The sequence below is a fragment of the Carettochelys insculpta genome, chromosome 3 (genome assembly GCF_033958435.1).
Source record: "Carettochelys insculpta isolate YL-2023 chromosome 3, ASM3395843v1, whole genome shotgun sequence".
In the NCBI taxonomy this organism is placed as follows: Eukaryota; Metazoa; Chordata; order Testudines; family Carettochelyidae; genus Carettochelys; species Carettochelys insculpta.
In genome coordinates this window covers 98,118,336-98,134,507 of record NC_134139.1, presented here as the reverse complement: position 1 = coordinate 98,134,507, position 16,172 = coordinate 98,118,336, and the positions used below count along the sequence as shown (strand labels likewise).

Below are 16,172 nucleotides of genomic sequence, written 5' to 3'. Positions count from 1 at the left end.
CTGCAGTCCAGGAGAAGTCTGTGGCCAGCCAAGTTAAAGAAAATCAAGAGTTTTCTAAGTATAGTCAGAAATGCTGGAATTATCAATACTGCAAAATGGCAGGAATGTTTAATACCTATTTCTGTTCTTTTCCCCAAACAGAGATGATATCATGTAACATTCTTTCATTCCCAGTATCTCTGGAAGATATTTAAAAACAAGTATCAGAGGGACAGCCATGTTAGTATGTAGCCACATAAACAATGAAAGCTTATGCTCCAATACATTTGTTAGTCTATAAGGTGCCACAGGACTTCTCGTTGTTTTTATCTAAAAAACAGCTACTGAAATTAGACCTTTTCAAATCAGCAGGTCTAGATAACTTAATCCCAAGAGATTTAAAACAACATTAATTGTCCAACAATCGCGTCAGTCTATTGATAGATCTTGGAACATTGGTGAAGTTCCAAAAGACTGGAAGAAAGCTATTTTTGTGCCAACATTTTAAAAGTATAAATGTGATGAGCCAGGTGAGTATTGGCCTATCAGTCTGACACTGATCCAGGGTAAGACAATGGAGCAGACAATACAAAATTCCATTAATAAAGAATAAAAAGAGAGTACATAATTAATTCTATCAACCTGGGTTTATCGAAAATGGATATGTCAAACTACTCTTTTTTAATCAGATTGCAAATTTGGTAGATAAAGATAATAGAGTTGATGTGCTATACTTAGACTTTTGTAAGGCATTTGAGTTGGTGTCACCAGATATTTCAGTTAAGAAACTAGGAATGATTTAAAAATAACTTGGTATAAATTATATAGATTAAAAATTGGCTAACTGACAGGTCTCAGAATTTAATTTTAAATGAGAAATAATTATCAAACGGGTGTGCTTCTAGTGATGTCATGTATGGATCTGTTCTGGGCACTAAGCTATTTTAAAATGTTATTAATAACTTGGAAAAAACAATCTGATAAAATTTACTGATTATACAAATCGTGTGGGGAATGGTTATACTGAAAAGGACACTTCAATGATACAGAGAAATTTAGACTGTAGCAAACAATATGCATTTTATTATGGCTAAATATAAGCGTATACATCTATGAAAAAAAGAGATATACTAACACAGAGAGTGACTCTCTCTCCTAGGAAGTGATGATTCTGAAGATTTGGGGGGTATGGTGGATAATCATCTAAATATGAGCTCCCCATATGACACTGTGGCACAAAGAGCTTATGTGATCCTGGGATGCATAAGCTCATGACCTAAAGTGTTACAGGACTGGTTATTTGTGACGCTACAGACTAACATGGCTACCCTCTGAGTCTATTTTCAAATATAATTGCTAATGGCTCAGATATCCCCTCAGTCATCTCCTTGAGTATTCTAGGATATATTTCACCAAGCTCTAGTGACCCGAATTTAATTTGTCTAAGTAATTTTTTTACTCTCCCTCCCCCATTTTAGCCTTTGATCCTACCTCATTTTTACTGGAATTCACTATAATTTTGCACAGTTTATGGTCACTGATCGTTTTGTTAAAAACAAACAAAAAAGTGATTTCCACTTCCACATTTTCTGTCATTATGCCTCCCAAAAAACTGAGTAATAGAACCACCCTCTCTTTGGTCTTCCTCTTGCTTTCAACATATTTGTAGAACATTTTTGTGTTATAATACGTGTCTCTAACTGATTTAATCTTTAATAGGACTACACTAATCAGGTTAGAACTTAAAAAGCCCAACTCTCACGCATACAGTTAAATTAGTGGATTACTAACCACAATGTAATTTGACATTGTCCCCTAATTAAAAACCTGTCTACCCATATTCAACATGCACACAAACAGATCTAACTATGAGGAAGAGCAAAAGTCAGTGATTTCCCTCCACTACTGCTAGCTAACTTTACTGTCAAGTGACCTATCCTTTTGCCCTTTATTAAAAAATCTAGAAAAGTCACAGACACTGTTGTAATGATTTTTCCTTTCATTTCCTTCTAGTGAGCTGGTACATCACTATGTGTACCAATTACAGAACGATTAGACCAAATGCCACGTCTGACACCAAGAAAAAGAATATATTCCCTCTGAAGAATTCACTTCAGAAAACTTCTGAAATATCAGGTTAATGGGTCTTTTCAGAGTCATACAGTTTGTTTTTCTAGTACATGGTTATAATTTCCTTTTTATTAAAAGAATGAAAAAAAATACTGAATTTAAATTTAAACTTATCAGGAACATTTCCAGCTCACAGTATGACACATATTATTCATATCTCAAGTTCGTTAATCAACTCTTGGGGAAAGAGGGAAAAAAAATCAAACTCTGGACTGTGAAAGATTCATAACTCATTGCCATTGTAAGAAGGAATGTTTGTGTTTAAAAAAAAAATGATGGGGAAATTACTTGGCTTCCCTGTAGATGGTGCTTGGCCCTGCCAAGAGGGCAGGGGACTGGATTCAATGACCTCTCAAGGTCCCTTCCAGTTCTGTGAGATGGGTACCTCCATATATATATCTCTTGAGGGGGCCATTTAGTGATCTGGGGAAAACAGATTAAAAAAAAAACAGGGGATGGTGCTAGGCCCTGCTAAGAGGGCTGGGGGCTGAACTCAATGATCTCCCGAGGTCCCTTCCAGCTCTATGAGATGCATATCTCCATGTCATAAGATGACAGTACTACATTCATGCCTAAGAACAAAATTTCCAGCACAGAATAGTCTCCAAAAGATAAGAGGATAAAGATCAACTTCTTGAGTCATTAAAAAAAAACATTCAAGACACAACATCAGAAATTATACTCTAGATAACTGCATTAGTATACGAAGCTCAACCTAATACATTTTCTCCAATTCCTGTTACAAAACAAATTTATTAAAATAAGTCAAGATACACAACAATATAAGATGGGGGGTGAGGGTGGTGGGGGGGGCAACTAATGAAGATTCAGAATGAATCCAGAAAAGTTCAATGGCCTCATGATCAGATATATTGAACGTTACCGAAAAAAAGATACTAAAAGTTGTGAGAATGTTAGAGAAAGGATTTAATTAGCTGATTGCTAACAGAGACAGCAATCTTAGACTTAGGTGCCTATATCAAAAAGGAGCTTAGTTTACACCTCTCTTGCTAAGATCTCCCATTAGCTAGCTTAGTCAGTCCTCTGCCTAGCACACTGGCTTTTGTAGATCACATTCCAAGGCATCTTTCTCCTTCATTTATGGTAGGAGGAACATAGGTGCTTCCTCAATCTTTGCAGATCAGTGTCACTCTGGTAATTTTATAGCACCTAAAAGTTAAGTGCTGCAACACTGAGTGCTTCTAAACTTAAGTCCCTTTGTGGCACTGACAGTGATCAACACTGGCATTAAAAATTTCTTCTGAATATTCTTATACAACACCACAATATACAAATTATTAGGGATGTTATTTTGGCCCCTGCCTTCACGCCTTTTTTGTTTGTTTTTTGATACTCTGTATTCTAGGCAACCACTTTAGGCCCCAATATTACAATGACAAAGTAAACTGGGCCCCTCATGGGTGCGAGGGTCTGGCTATATGGAACTTACTACAGACGCAAGGCCTTATATTATAAGGCCCGATGCAAACAGGGTGGCTACTTAATTAATATTAAGGGCAGAGAAGTTTTGCCTTCCTCTAAAGCAAGTCTAGTACTTGTTGCTTTACTAGTTTGAAATATTTCTATTACCCAGACATAGGAATTGCTTATGACAGTAAAATCTCTAGTATCTGACACCCCCAGTTCCACAGAAGTATGAGTTAATCAAGTGTGCTGGATATTACAACAGGGCCCTGTGGCAACTGTACTACTCAGCATGCCAGTTAACACAATGTGCTAGTTATCCGGGTGCTGGATAACCAAGCTTTTACTGTATAAATGATAGTCCTTTTTTGGCCTGCTTTAACAGAGCTATACTAGTTACCAGGAAGGATCCAATTAATTCTACAATCTCTGTTCAGGATCACCACAAAAGTTTACAAGTGACACACTGAAACCTCCAGTGTAAACCGATAAAGATACACCCATGCAGGGTCTTACGGGAAAAAAAAACAGGGACATTTAATCTTCAACATTTGAAGTTTAAAATTCAAGAGCTGTAGTGCAATACATAACAAACCCTAACCCACATAAATGCACACCCAAAAAAACATCATGAAAATTACCTGATTTCCAAGTCACCATATTCCAGTTTTTACTGAGTCATATGATTTTAATTAAATGTTGCGAACATCAGTCATGAAAGCGAGATGGTGATTGCTTTGTACAGAGCAGCAGTCTTTCTGATAGGAATCTGCCAGGACCATTCCATACTGGATTCAGACCGAGTGCTTTACCCCACATGCAGAACGTCTTTTTCTTTACCCAATACATATCCCCATCCAAACATTTCTCTAGACTATTTTATCTCTGGTAATTAAAATCCATTAGTGGTCTGGAGAGAATCCGGGCATGGTTAAGGCCCTTTACAGGGAAAAAAAGATACCTGTGTTAGTTCCTGGATCAGTTAGAAACTTTCTGTATGATCCCAGTGGAACTTAACACCCACATAAGTTGTTAAATCTTTCCATTAACTGGAATAGGCAACCGACTAGGACCAGTGCTCCCTGTAAGCTAAGCACTTGGGTGGTTGCCCAGGAGAGATTCATGAGCCACCCACCTAATTAACAGAGCATCCACAGCCACTCACAGTGGCCGTATTCCTATCAGTGGTTTACATCTGCACATGCCTTGGTGCATATAAAATTTATTCTGCCCATGGATGGAAAATTAGAGGGAATACTGACTGTGACCATAACTTATTTGCCTCAGTTTCCCATTGATAAACATAAAAATGCTACCACCTTTTCCTATTTCGCAAGGGTGTTATGAAGATCGACTGATATATCGTGGACAGGAGATATTTATGGTGACAATGATTATATATTTAGTGACAAATATAGTTGCCATGACAGACAAAAATGTTACATACTTCTTGCCTTTTCCTTAAAAATATCATTCAACTTCAGAAAAAGTTTAATATAAAAACTGTTCTGCAGTAACATCCAATGCATGATGGATAAGTTATTTTACCTGGAATTATAAAGTTGTAGAATTTTTCCATTAGTTTCTGAATCAGCTGATTGGCCTTTTTTATTCTCCCACCTCCATCACTGAGAAACTCTGGTTTGCTTAAACCAGCTTCCAAAAGGTAAACTCCAACCTGTGAGACATTTCCAATTATTAAAATAGAATTAGAACAAAAATAAAACAGAACAAAGTGTACAAGTTACGAAGCCACACTTGGCAAAGCTGAAGACTGGTGGCTATGGATATAATCTCTGATTGCCATGCAACATTTTAGTCTTCCATATTTAGGAAATCAGATGGTTTCTAAGTTTATTTTAAGTGATCTTGAACTGTAAGGATTAACGGTAATTATTCCAAAGCCACTGAAAACACTTATGCAGATAACTGTTGCAGAGTACTATAAAAGTGTGTGGTGGGGCCTGGGCTTGTCAAATGTTCTCCTAACTCTCTATTTTATGGTACCAAACACAAAATGAGCTATTTTTATTTGAACATTCCTTTTAATATAAACACAAATACCTTTAAAGCTTGGTCCTCTATAGATCTTTGATAAAGCCCAATTATCTTCTTCTTTTGCAACCACCTCAAATCTTCTAACATTTCATTACTGAAAGATGATTCCACCGGTATGGCCTCTTCATAATCACTTAAGCTTTCTTTTCCTGCTTCATCCCCTTCACTTCTTGCATGAACACAGATTTGCAGCTGATCACCATAATCTGCTCTCATCAAAGAAAAACCCCGTTGCTGGATCTTCTCAGTAAGAATTTTCTCAGGAAAAAGCTGAAGAATGAACTCTCCAAGCAAAGCTTTCCATGAATTGTCTGAATGGTAAGGCATGACTACAATATTTAGCTGTACAGATATAGGGGTCAAGATGGAGCAAGAGTCTTCTTCATTTGTTAGGAAACCCACTGATTTTGACCCCCTGTTTTCTTTGTAAGCAAATTCCTCATACATGCTATCATCATCTATAACAAGGGATGCAGAAGAGGTGCTTGCACCTGGAACTGGCTGATCTTCATCCATGTCATCATCCAATATTATCACCTCATTCCTTCGGTCTTCATGCATATTCCAGCAGAGCTGCTTCTTTTTCTCCTCATCCATCCTCAGTGGAGGCGCACGCTTTCGACGGCAACTCATCTTGCTATTTTCCTGGAAATCTCTCAAAGTCTGTAAAATGGACTAATATTAGTCAATGGTAGATCATACCAACTAGATACTCATATAGCTTTTCTACTGTGCTATAGCTGAACAATTTGCAGAACTGACATTGCTACTCTACTCACTAGGGTGCTGCACGTAACTCAAAGTGTCTATTCCGTTTTATAACACCACTTTGTTCCTGCACCAAGAAGTCACACACACAAAGCCAAATTAAAAAGAGATGTGTCTTCCATTGCTTTTAAGAGAGGAACTGCTTATTTTAATCAGAGGAAGGAACTCACTTGTTTCTTCTGTCTAGTTCAATCCTCATCCAGAACATTCTAGTCAAAACTCATTTTTCAAATTAAATTAATATAAGGAGTACTCCTTCCTTGAACAAAATGCTGGAAGTTATAATTAATAATTAAATGAGACCATGAAAACTGCAAAGTGAGAGAAGGCTTGAAAAAATCCCCCTCTCTTGAAGTAAGAAGGAAGCTTTCCCTAGCAAATGTGGAGCCTACATATTACCGATTTCCATACAATTTAGGAATTTGTTCTTCTTTTAAAAAATTAATGGTCTAGGTCCAGTGGTTCCCATTTTGGGGACTGCAGACCTTTGTGGCGGCTGCCAGGTTATTGCAGGAGGCCATGAAACATAACAAAGATAAATAAAAATCATCACAGAAAATAGAATTGGCTTTGATGGGGGTTTGCAGTGTTTGGGGGAGTGGGGCTGGGTATCCACACTAGTGAAAAGGTTGAGAGCCACAGATCTAGTCCTTGTGAGTGCACAGACAATTTTCCACATCATCCTGATTGTATAGCTATATACTGCTGTCATCTGAAATCTGCAGATTCACAGTTCAGTCTGCTGCTGCTTCTAGTTTTGCCAAGCAGCAACATATTGAAATTAAGAACACTGACCATTTTCACTGCCATTATTCAGAATCCACTGGGGCAGCTGTGAAAGTGTCAGGGTTCATATTAATTTCACACTGCTGACGCCAAAGAAAACAAAGAGCAGCAACATAGGGAAGTGCTGAAGTTATCCATTCAAACCAGAGAGCAATCCACTTGCAAAAGCCTGTTGTTTCCAGCAAAGGAGCAGACACAAAAAGCTTCCTATATTTTCAAGGACCCAAGCTATGTCTACACTAGAGAGTTTTGTCAACAAAACCCACAGAGCGTCCACATTCCTAAGGCGTTCTGTCAACAGTAAAGCCACAGCATGCAGCACATTGGACGACAACGTTCTGCCACTCTCCCCGAAGCAGAATGCCTCTGTCAACAGATCATTCTTTTGATCCACTTGGCAGTCTGCTTGTGATCTGTCAACAGAAGTTTTGCCAGAAGATATCATCCCTCAGAAACTTCTGTCAACAGATCACTGTAGTGTAGACATAGCCCAAGAATGCAATGAAGTTTCAAATTTATCCAGCACCTACTAGCTGGTGCATCATATAATATAAGAGATGGTTTGGAGCTTGAAATTCTCAGTAAGCTGTTGAGGCAGTAGTCTTAATATCCACCACTGACTAACAGCTTTAGTCTGCCCCCGCTTTCCCATTAATCAGTGATGTATTCCCCCCCCACCCCCGGAGGCCTTGAAATACACTTTTCTTGAAGCAGCTTGCACAGTAGCCCTCTGCAGTTAGTTGGTGCAACTGGTGCCAGACTCATAAAAGAATTTAGTTATATGCATAACCTGCAAGTACGCCAGTAGTCACAGTTACTTCAGTGTAACTACCCAGGTACTCAAAAGATATACACATGCTTAAGTGCTTTACTGAATCTAGACTTTGAAGCACAGAAGTTGTTTTAGACTTAATCCAACCACTCAATAACACACACATGGTAAATACAATATATGGGGAACATTAAGGACCAATCGTTATAGCAAATGCAATCTGTTCTGAGAAGTTAGTAGCTGTATATTCAAAAAGGTAGTTGTCAAAATACTGGATTTTCACAAAAAAAAAAAACAAAACTCACATTAGCTTAGCAAAATACACACAAACTCAGCAAAGGGCTCAAAATAATGCTGCAGAATTTCACTTACCAGGAATGCTAGGCCAAATTAACACACCTATTCCTCCTATACAGTAGACTCCTGAGTTACACAAAGGTTGCATTCCTGAGCAACCTCGCTTAACTCAAATTTCGTGCAAGTTGGAGGAGATGGGAACCAGGCAGCAGCCTGGCTCCCAGCTCCCCTGGGATTGCAGAAGCTAGGAAACTGACCAGCACTGGTGCCCTGGTCAGTTTCCTGGCTCCCCTCCACTGGTGGAAACTGGGAAACAGATCAGCACATCATTGGTCAGGTTCCTGACTCTTGCCAGCAGAGAGGAGACAGGATGACACCTGGTTCCAAGCTCCCCACCACTCCAGGAACTGGGAAACTGCTCCTGTCAGGGACAGCAACCAAGAGTCAGGTTGCTGCCCCTGAAAGAACCGGGAAACCGCTTCTGTTGTGGCAGCAGCCTGACTCTCGGCTGCTGCCTCTGACAGGAGCAATAGCCTGACTCTAGGCTGCTGCCCCTGACAGGAGTGGTTTCTCCACTTCTGTCAGGGGCAGCAGTTGAGAGTGAGGCTCTCGCTGCTGCCCCTGACAGGAACCAGAAAACTGATCAGCCAACAGCAGGTTAGTTTCTCCACTCCTCTGACTGGCAGGGAGCTGGCACCTGGCAGCCCAGAGCCAGGTGCCTGCTTCCCCGCCACTCAAAGTCACACAAGTCAAATGCACTTCTCTCAAAGTTTTACCATACTGAAATTGTTACCGAAATATAAAGGGTCTTGAGAAGGGAATATTTCTCCTTTTGAATCTGACACAGTAAAAGAATCACAGATCTGATATTCAGTACTCCAAATTTTTGTCTTAATCCAATAATAAAATGTTACAGATGCTACTGTACTAATAATATGTTACAGACCCTACAGGACGTTAGCGGTAAGCTGTTTGTAGACCTGTTCCCTCTGATCACATTGCCCACATTTTATTGTCCCTTTTTACACAGATTCTTGTTGCAGCGCCTGAATTTTCAGTATCAACAACAGTAGCATAAAGAACTGCAAATCATATGACCAATTTGAGTCAGGAGCTTGAACTGTTTCATAATTAAATTTTATGAAAGGAGCAAGTGGAAAAAAAAGGGCACGGGAGGGTGAAAGAAGACAATTTACTGCTTTATGAAAAATATTTCTTTTCAAATCATAATCCCATAGCACTCCTCTTCAGCTGGATATCTCAAGATGGAAAGAACAGAAAATACTATGTCCAACTACATCTGAACCCTTCCCATACCATAAAACATTGCTTATAGCACAACTATGGCTTTGCCATCACTGAAGCATAACCATTATCTTGTGTTCCTATAACATTTCTCCCCCCCACTTTTTTTTTTTTTTTTTTAAATAAAGGATAGGTTTTGGTTTATCACTCAACCCCCAGACCAAAGGACCAATGGACTGCTTTTTTTTCTGGTCTCTATCCTCCGATCTGTCCAATTTGGGTAGACATTCCACAAAAAGAACCTATACTGACATAGCTCTTAGGGTTATAGGCATGCACCACATCAAGATGTAATCACTAGGTAAGGATATGCAAATGTACCTGATGAATTTTGGAAACTGGATGAAATAAATAAAACATAACTGATGGGGAAAGACTGAAAAAAATGGGTTTGTTTAATTTGTTGAAGACAAAGGAGAAGAGACAAGAAAAGATCTGGGGGGGGAGATAGGCTACAAATTCAAAAAGATTATAAAGAAGAGAGTGATGAATTGCTCTCCTTAGCCATCAAGGAAAGACAAAGAAGAAATGAACTTAAATTGCAGAGAGAGAGATTTAGGCTAGACATTAGGAAAAACTACGAACTGTAAGGAGAGTTAAACTCTAGAACAAATGTCCTAAGATGGTTGTGGATTCTCCTTCATGTAGATTTTTAAAAAGGGGTCAGACAGGAAGTTGGCAATATGTAATCCTGCATCAGTGACTTGATGACTTAATTACGTCACTTCCAGCTCTCTATAAAAGGTAGCAAGACTGTCTAAATGAATCAGTAGCACTGAAAAAGACCACCTGAAGACTTTCAGAAGGGATTTTTGCTTCACAGTATGTTCTTTAATTTAATTTCTATTAAAATCATTGGGAATCTATTAACGTCACAGGGAGCTGGGATATACTCTTTGTGGTGGACATAGCATCACACATCACTGGCAAGACCTACTCAAAACTCTGACTTCAGCATGGGTTCCAGGCCTGGAACAACAGAAAAGTGTGACTTTTTCATTGCACTGACTGACATGTAGATACGTCAAGAGAAACATGAACACTTGGAGTCCACTTAGTTTAATGTTCCATGGGATTCACAAAGTAGATTTAGTCTTATGTTCACTTTTCAAGATTATCAATAAACACTGAAAATAATGTTCATAATTTTAAATATTTTACTGTTGTATATTTTGTATTTGTTTTTCCAGTAAAACCAGCAGCTCTGACTAATGTTCCACACTTTCTTCAAAGTTGTCCCGCATCTTCAAAACAATTCTTTAAGACCCATTAGCCACAAACAGATTCTAAATATATAAACAGATACAGGTGGTCTCCTTTCCAATTCACTTACCAGTGATTTTAACCCTCTCATTGTACATAATCTCAGAATCGAGAGAGGGAGACACTGGCATCTGGGCAGCCCCGGGTCCCAAAAAGATTGCCCAGGCTCGCGCCTGGAGAGGTACTCCAGCATCGCTTAACAGCGTTGAACCAACATGGGAGGTAACAGATACCGGTTCAGCAAGGACTGTCACTCTCGTGTGGGCCTTCACAGTCACAGCTGACGCTGCAAATGATGATTCCAAATGGAACTATGAAGGGCACAATCCATAGTCTATGTAGACTGAAGGATGCCTACTACTACTACTTCTTACTGGGCAATTTTTCCCTTGTGTCATTCTTCACTGGAACTCAGATTTCCTAAATTAATGGTTCTCAACCTGTAGTCCAGATATTCCTGGAGATCTTCAGACTATATCTAAAAGAAAAGGTCTCCTAATTCCATTCAACGAATTTAGGTTTGCAAATGAAAGAAAGGTTGAGAACCAGAGTCCTAAACTATGATTTTACATTATTATTGTATGCTCCAATGTCATACATTCTAACGTGTTCACTTTTTCCAATAGCTGCTGGAGAGCTAACTGAAACACCAAGAGAATATGAAAGCAAAAGTTAAGATTTTATTTTGAATAACAAACATGTCACCCCACTGGACTACTCCAAATAAAGCTATTAACGTGGACTAAAATGTATCATATTTGATATCTCAAAAAGAAACTGCATTTCAGAAGGGGATGAACTTTGTGCAGCACCAATGTTATTGACATGACAATATGCACTCACCAGTCTTCCATTTTATTTTTCCTTATTACACATAAATACAGAGCAAACAAACAGATTTAGTATTCATAAACACCCGTTCCCAAACCTACAAAAAGCAGACTCACTCCCCAAAAGAATGTCTGAAAACCCAGCTGTACTTCGAAATATTCCAGCTGTAAGGCTCACAGCTCCCACTCTCTGGTACAGTATGAGATTATACGGTGGAACCTCATTTATCAGATGTAATAGGGACCAGGGCCAGACCAAACAAGTGTTCAGATAAACAAGTAAAAAGGCAAAGAGTTTCTCCTTCTAACAGCTCAAGCCGCACCACTCAGGATTGACAGCCTCACCCTGGCCAACCATGGCTGGCAGCGTCAATTTCACCTATTATATTCCTTCCAGTGCGCCAGTCAGTGGTGGTTTGGTTAAACTGGATGGCCAAATAACCAAGCCTCGGCTAAACGTGGTTCTACTGCATTGCAACAGATCTACTCCCCCGTTTGCAGTGGTACTCTCGCCCTTTTCTAAGGCATCACCACAGACTCTTGCAGGGCTACGGAAACCAGGGCTGTCGGGCTAAATCCACCCAACAGAGCCCGGCTAAGACCAAAGGGGGCGGGGGTTGGGATAGCACCACCGCCTTCTGCAGGAGACTCACTCGCTTATTACGAACAAGAAGTCGTCCTGGGGCACCTTATTATAGAGGAGCAGATATTTTAAAGCATAAGCTTTCGTGGGCAAAAGCCCGCTTCGTCAGTTAACTTCGTCAGTGGTCTTTGCCCACCAACGCTCAGGCTCCAAAATATCTGCTCGTCTAGCCGGTGCCCCAGGACTTCTTGGTGTTTTTGCAGACGCAGACGAACCCGGCCGCCCCGCTGATACTCGCTTCTCACTGGAGCCGCTGACCGATCTGGGCGCCGGGCTCAGCCCCACCTGGGGCCTGGCCTCCGCACACAGCGAAGCAGGGGAGCAGAGAGGCCCCTCTGCCCTGTCACAGCCCAGCAGGGCTCTGAGGGAGGCAGGGGAGCCCAGCACCGCGGACGGGGCACCCCGCCACAGAGGGGGGGGAACCCACAGCCTGGCAAGCCCCCCCGCACCTACCGAGAAGTCCGCTCCTGCGCCGGCGCTTTACGCGCTCCCGGCTGCGTCAGGCTCCAGGCGGGGGAGGGGCCGACGGGGGCGTGCAGCTCGCGGGCAGTTGTGCTCGCACGAGAACCCGCAGCGCTGCCGGGTGCTGAGCGGCCGCCACAGGCAACACCGACCTTCCAGCCGCGCGCGCGTGCTCGACAGTGCTCGCGCGCGCGCGCGCGGCCCGTGGGAAGGAGCCGCCTCGCTAGCAGAGAGGCTGCGCCGGCGGAAAGGAGCGGGTGGCCTCGAAGCGGGCGCATGCGTGGTGGCCACAGGGAAGCTCCGCTTTGCAGGCCCGGGCAGAGAGGCGGGAGGGGTTGCTGCGGCTCTCGGGGCGGGGGGGTTGCAGCCGTGCCCAGGGCTTAGCTGGGGCTGCGGGAGCCAGGGGCGCTCGCGGGATGAGAAACCGCATATCTCCCCCTCTGTTCTCACAGGAGTGTGCAGATATGGTTTGCCTTAGCGAAAGTGGTGTCTTGGGAGCATTTGGCACCTATGGGTGCTCCCCATTACCCCGACCCCCATGCACCCCACCGTTTGCTGGCCACAACTCCTCACTGTGTCTCAGCCTCTGCAGTGTGCCTGTGTGCCCTTAAGTCCCTCACCCACCTGGGAAAGCGAGCCTGGATGCACAGAACAGCTGGTATTGCTGCTCACTCGCCTCCCCCACCCCAACTCTCCTCTGTGCACTCCTTGTGTGGGGAGAGGCTCCTAACATCCCTGTCACCTTCCCCACATTGGGTGGGTAGGATGAAGGCAGGAGAGCAGCTCCTGGTGCTCACAGCACAGTCCAGGTTAGAAGAGTGAGGTGGATGGACCCTGCATCTCAAATTGCTCTGCGCCCTTCACAGTCTGGGGAGGGGACAGAGGAGAATTGGATGCAGGGAGTACTGCTCCCTCCCATCATGTTTATCCACTGCGAAGAAGCAGAGAGAACTCTGGATTCAAACACAGGCACAGCTCCCCCAACAGCCAGGAGCAGTTTCTAACTCTACACAGGCAGCCTGCACCTCTGTGCTGCTCTTAGCCATAGCACCCTGGGTGGCATCTGGTTACTCACTGTGAAGTCTAGTCCTGATATGTACATTGCAGTCCTCCCCCATCCCCGGAGAGGAAGGAGAGCAAAATACACAGCAAACTCCCACATTGTTTCCCACTTCAGGGAAGGAACCTTGTGGGCACTTGCAGAAAGATCCCTTAAGTCAGGCACAGGGAACCTTTTTTGGGTCCAGGGCCACTGATCCAAACAAAAATTGGTCAGCTCAGCCATCACACTTCACAATAAATCACCATACTTCACTTGCGAGTCTTTCAATAGCTTGTTAAACTGGTGGTTGTTTAATTCTTTACTTTTACTAAAGTTTATGCTTGATACTGCTATTGATAGCATTGTTCAGTCGCGTGGACTGTGCCCACAGATTCCCTTGGTGAACGATCCAATGAACCTAATCAACTCACTTGGATCAAGACCAAGGTAATTCATTTCTTTCCTGGCTAAAGCAGCAAATCCCTCCTGACATCCTGCTGTAGCTGGAGCACCATCAGTCATCAGACTGCTCAATTTTTCAAGTGATACTGATGCCTGTGGGCTGTCAGTGTAATCTGCTCAAAAATGTCTTCACCTATGATGGCGTCATGCACTGATACGGAAGAAAGCAAGTCCTCTCGAATTTCATAACCTGGTGTGATTTCATGCAGGAAAATAGCAGTTGGCCTGTACTTGTTATGTCTCTTGTCAAAATCAGCTGCAAAATCTTTTGACGTTTCAATAGCTGTCCTGTGAGAAGTATCAGAGAGGTAGCCAAGTTAGTCTACATTTTGAAAAACAACAAGAAGTCCTGTGGCACCTTATAGACTAACAGATATTTTGGAGCATAAGCTTTCATAGGCAAAGACCCGCTTCATCAGATGTATGAGTGGGAGCGTTTCAGAGGAGGATTTAAAGAGGGAGTCTCAGTTGAGGGCAGGGCCAGAGCTGACAAGGTCTATTCAATCAGGGTAGATGTGGCCCGTTATCGGCAGTTAATGTGGAGTCGTGAACATCAAGAGAAGGGCAATCAAGTCAGCTCAGTTGTAGGGATGTGACCCATTATCAGTAGCTAATGTGGAGCAACTGCCTTTTTAATGGGCCAACCACTCACAGCTCTGACATTTCTCTTTGCGGTTTATTTTTAATTTTTTTTAAGGACTGCTACTTTTAAATCTGTTACTGAGTGTCCAGGGAGATTGAGGAGTTCTCCTACAGGTTTTTGTATGTTACTGTTGCTGATGTCTGATTTGTGTGCATTTATTCTTTTATGCAGAGACTGTCCAGTTTGGCCAATGTAAATTGCAGTGGGGTGTTGCTGGCACATGATAGCATATATTATATTAGTAGATGTGCAGGTGAAAGAGCCCTTGATGATGGGGTTGATGTTAGGTCCTGTTATGATATCGCTGGTGTAAATATGTGAGCAGAGTTGGCAGCGAGGTTTGTTGCAGGGATTGGTTCCTGGTTCAGAATTACTGTCTTGTGGTCTATAGTTCATGGTAACAATTTGTTTAAGGTTGGCAGGCTGTCTGTAGGCAAGGACAGGCCTGCGTCTCAAGGTCTGTGAGAGTGAATGATCATTGTCCAGGATAGTTTATAGATCACTGATGATGCCCTGGAGGGGCTTTGGCTGGGGGCTGTATGTGATGGCCCTGTGTGCATTCTCTTGTTTTCCCTGTTGGGCCTGTCCTGTAGCAGATGGCTTCTGGGTACACATCTGGCTCTGTCAATCTGTTTCTTTACTTCCTTAGATGGGAATTGTAGCTTCAGGAAAGCTTGGTAAAGGTCTTGTAGAAGTTTGTCTCTCTCTGAGGGATTGGAGCAAATGCAGTTGTACCTTAGTTCCTAGCTATATACAATGGATCGTGTAGTATGCCCTGGATGGAAGCTGGAGACATGTAAGTAAGCATAGCAGTCCATGGGTTTTCGGTATAGGGTGGTATTTATGTGACCATCACTTATTTGCACAGTAGTGTCGAGGAAGTGGATCTCTTGTGTGGACTGGTCCAGGTTGAGCTTAACAGTGCATTGGAAACTGTTGAAATCACAGTGGAACTCTTCAAGAGCCTCTTTCCCATGGGTCCAGATGATGAAGATGTCATCAGTGTAGTGCAAATAGAGGAGGGGCACTAGGGGATGAGAGCTGAGGAAGCGTTGTTCCAGGTCAGCCATAAAAATGTTGGCATACTGTGGGGCCATGTGGGTGCCCATAGCAGTGCCACTGACAGAATTTATACCTTCAAATCAGTGGCCATAGCCACCCTGACTGAATAGACCTTATCAGCTCTGGCCCTCCCCTTGACCGAGACCCCCGCTTTAAATCCTCTCCTGAAACGCCCCCACTCATACATCTGACGAAGTGGGTCTTTGCCCACGAAAGCTTATGCTCCAAAATATCAGTTAGTCTAT

At 42.4% G+C, this 16,172-nt stretch overlaps 1 protein-coding gene across 4 annotated transcripts in view; it reads right to left on the bottom strand.

The window, feature by feature from the left end:
* The window catches only part of SHPRH (SNF2 histone linker PHD RING helicase), an 88,421-nt gene extending 75,587 nt beyond the window's left edge, over positions 1 to 12,834 (bottom strand). Inside the window, exons 1-3 of one of the 4 annotated variants that reach the window (XM_074990425.1) lie at positions 12,710 to 12,834; positions 5,599 to 6,255; positions 5,083 to 5,212 (exon numbers count right to left, since the gene is read on the bottom strand). In XM_074990425.1, coding sequence (XP_074846526.1) covers positions 5,083 to 5,212; positions 5,599 to 6,225 — 757 coding nt within the window. In that variant the 5' untranslated portion in view covers positions 6,226 to 6,255; positions 12,710 to 12,834. Of the gene's footprint in view, positions 1 to 4,175; positions 4,454 to 5,082; positions 5,213 to 5,598; positions 6,256 to 10,853; positions 10,924 to 12,709 lie in introns of those variants that run through there. The other 3 variants (XM_074990426.1, XM_074990424.1, XM_074990427.1) reach the window with 3 other exon arrangements.
* Between the last annotated feature and the right edge of the window lie 3,338 nt (positions 12,835 to 16,172).